The 876-nt window shown below is 58.3% G+C and overlaps 1 protein-coding gene across 1 annotated transcript in view; it reads left to right on the forward strand.

The window, feature by feature from the left end:
• Positions 1–633: 633 nt before the first annotated feature.
• Positions 634–876, forward strand: part of LOC104514805 (B-cell lymphoma/leukemia 11B-like) — a gene marked incomplete at its 3' end in the record, with an annotated part of 32,374 nt that continues 32,131 nt past the window's right edge. Inside the window, exon 1 of the mRNA XM_010158576.1 lies at positions 634–772. Coding sequence (XP_010156878.1) covers positions 634–772 — 139 coding nt within the window. The remainder of the gene's footprint in view (positions 773–876) is intronic.

Here is an 876-nt window from a genome sequence, read left to right on the forward strand (position 1 = left end):
GCACATGCCCCAGAGCCGCTCGGAACGGGAGGGAGAGCTGCCGGCCCCGCTGGCTCTGGGGCTTCCCCGTCAAGCTGCTTCTTTCGGCCGACTCGGCCTCGGGCTTTTATTTAGAGAAAAAGAACCCCAAACCCCAAAAAACAACTAACAACAGTTTTTCGGTCCTCAGAAAAATTAAACCCTGATGGCAGATAAGCAGTGTCTGGTACCGCTGGGTGTGATGCTGATGCAATATGTAGGCATAAGCTCAACCGTGCACCTTGCAACTGCGGGGAGCTGCGAGGAGGCTCTGGAAACAGGTTATCGATAAACTTCGACGGCGAGGAGCTGTGTCGCCCGCTTTGAGCAGTGCTAGTCTTTGTGCAGCGAGGATCCTGACACCGATCTCGGTGATAACCCAGCTAGAGAGCGTGTGATTCGAGCTATTTCCGTTAAGCATGTTGATGTTACAGTAAATGTGACATGTGGGTGTTGATTGAAGGGACATAATTTTCAGGCCTGCTTTGGGCCAACGCCCCGAAGGGCGAGTCACTTCTTTGTGCTCGCTCCCCAACTAGGCTGAGCTCTTTCTGGACGTGCCTTGAAGACAGCAGCGACTCTGCGCCAAGAACGGCACACTCGGCGTGCTCCGGCATGCTTGAGGGCGGCTTCCCGTGCCTGGGAGCCCGGAGCCGTGACCCACGGCAGCCCCTGGGCAGCCCCAGCTTGTTCCAGCGATGGGTGGCCCCTGGGGGTGGCCCGTGCTTCGCCCCCGAGGTGGGCACAAGGGCAGGTGGTGGCTGTGGAGGGGTGCTGGCGCAGGTACCTCTGCAGTGAAGGCTCTGGCAGTGCTTCCCTTAACCGCCCCGTTCTCGATTTGTGCAGAGACTGACTGCG

The sequence above is a fragment of the Eurypyga helias genome, unplaced genomic scaffold, assembly GCF_000690775.1.
Source record: "Eurypyga helias isolate BGI_N326 unplaced genomic scaffold, ASM69077v1 scaffold38449, whole genome shotgun sequence".
Lineage (NCBI taxonomy): Eukaryota > Metazoa > Chordata > Aves > Eurypygiformes > Eurypygidae > Eurypyga > Eurypyga helias.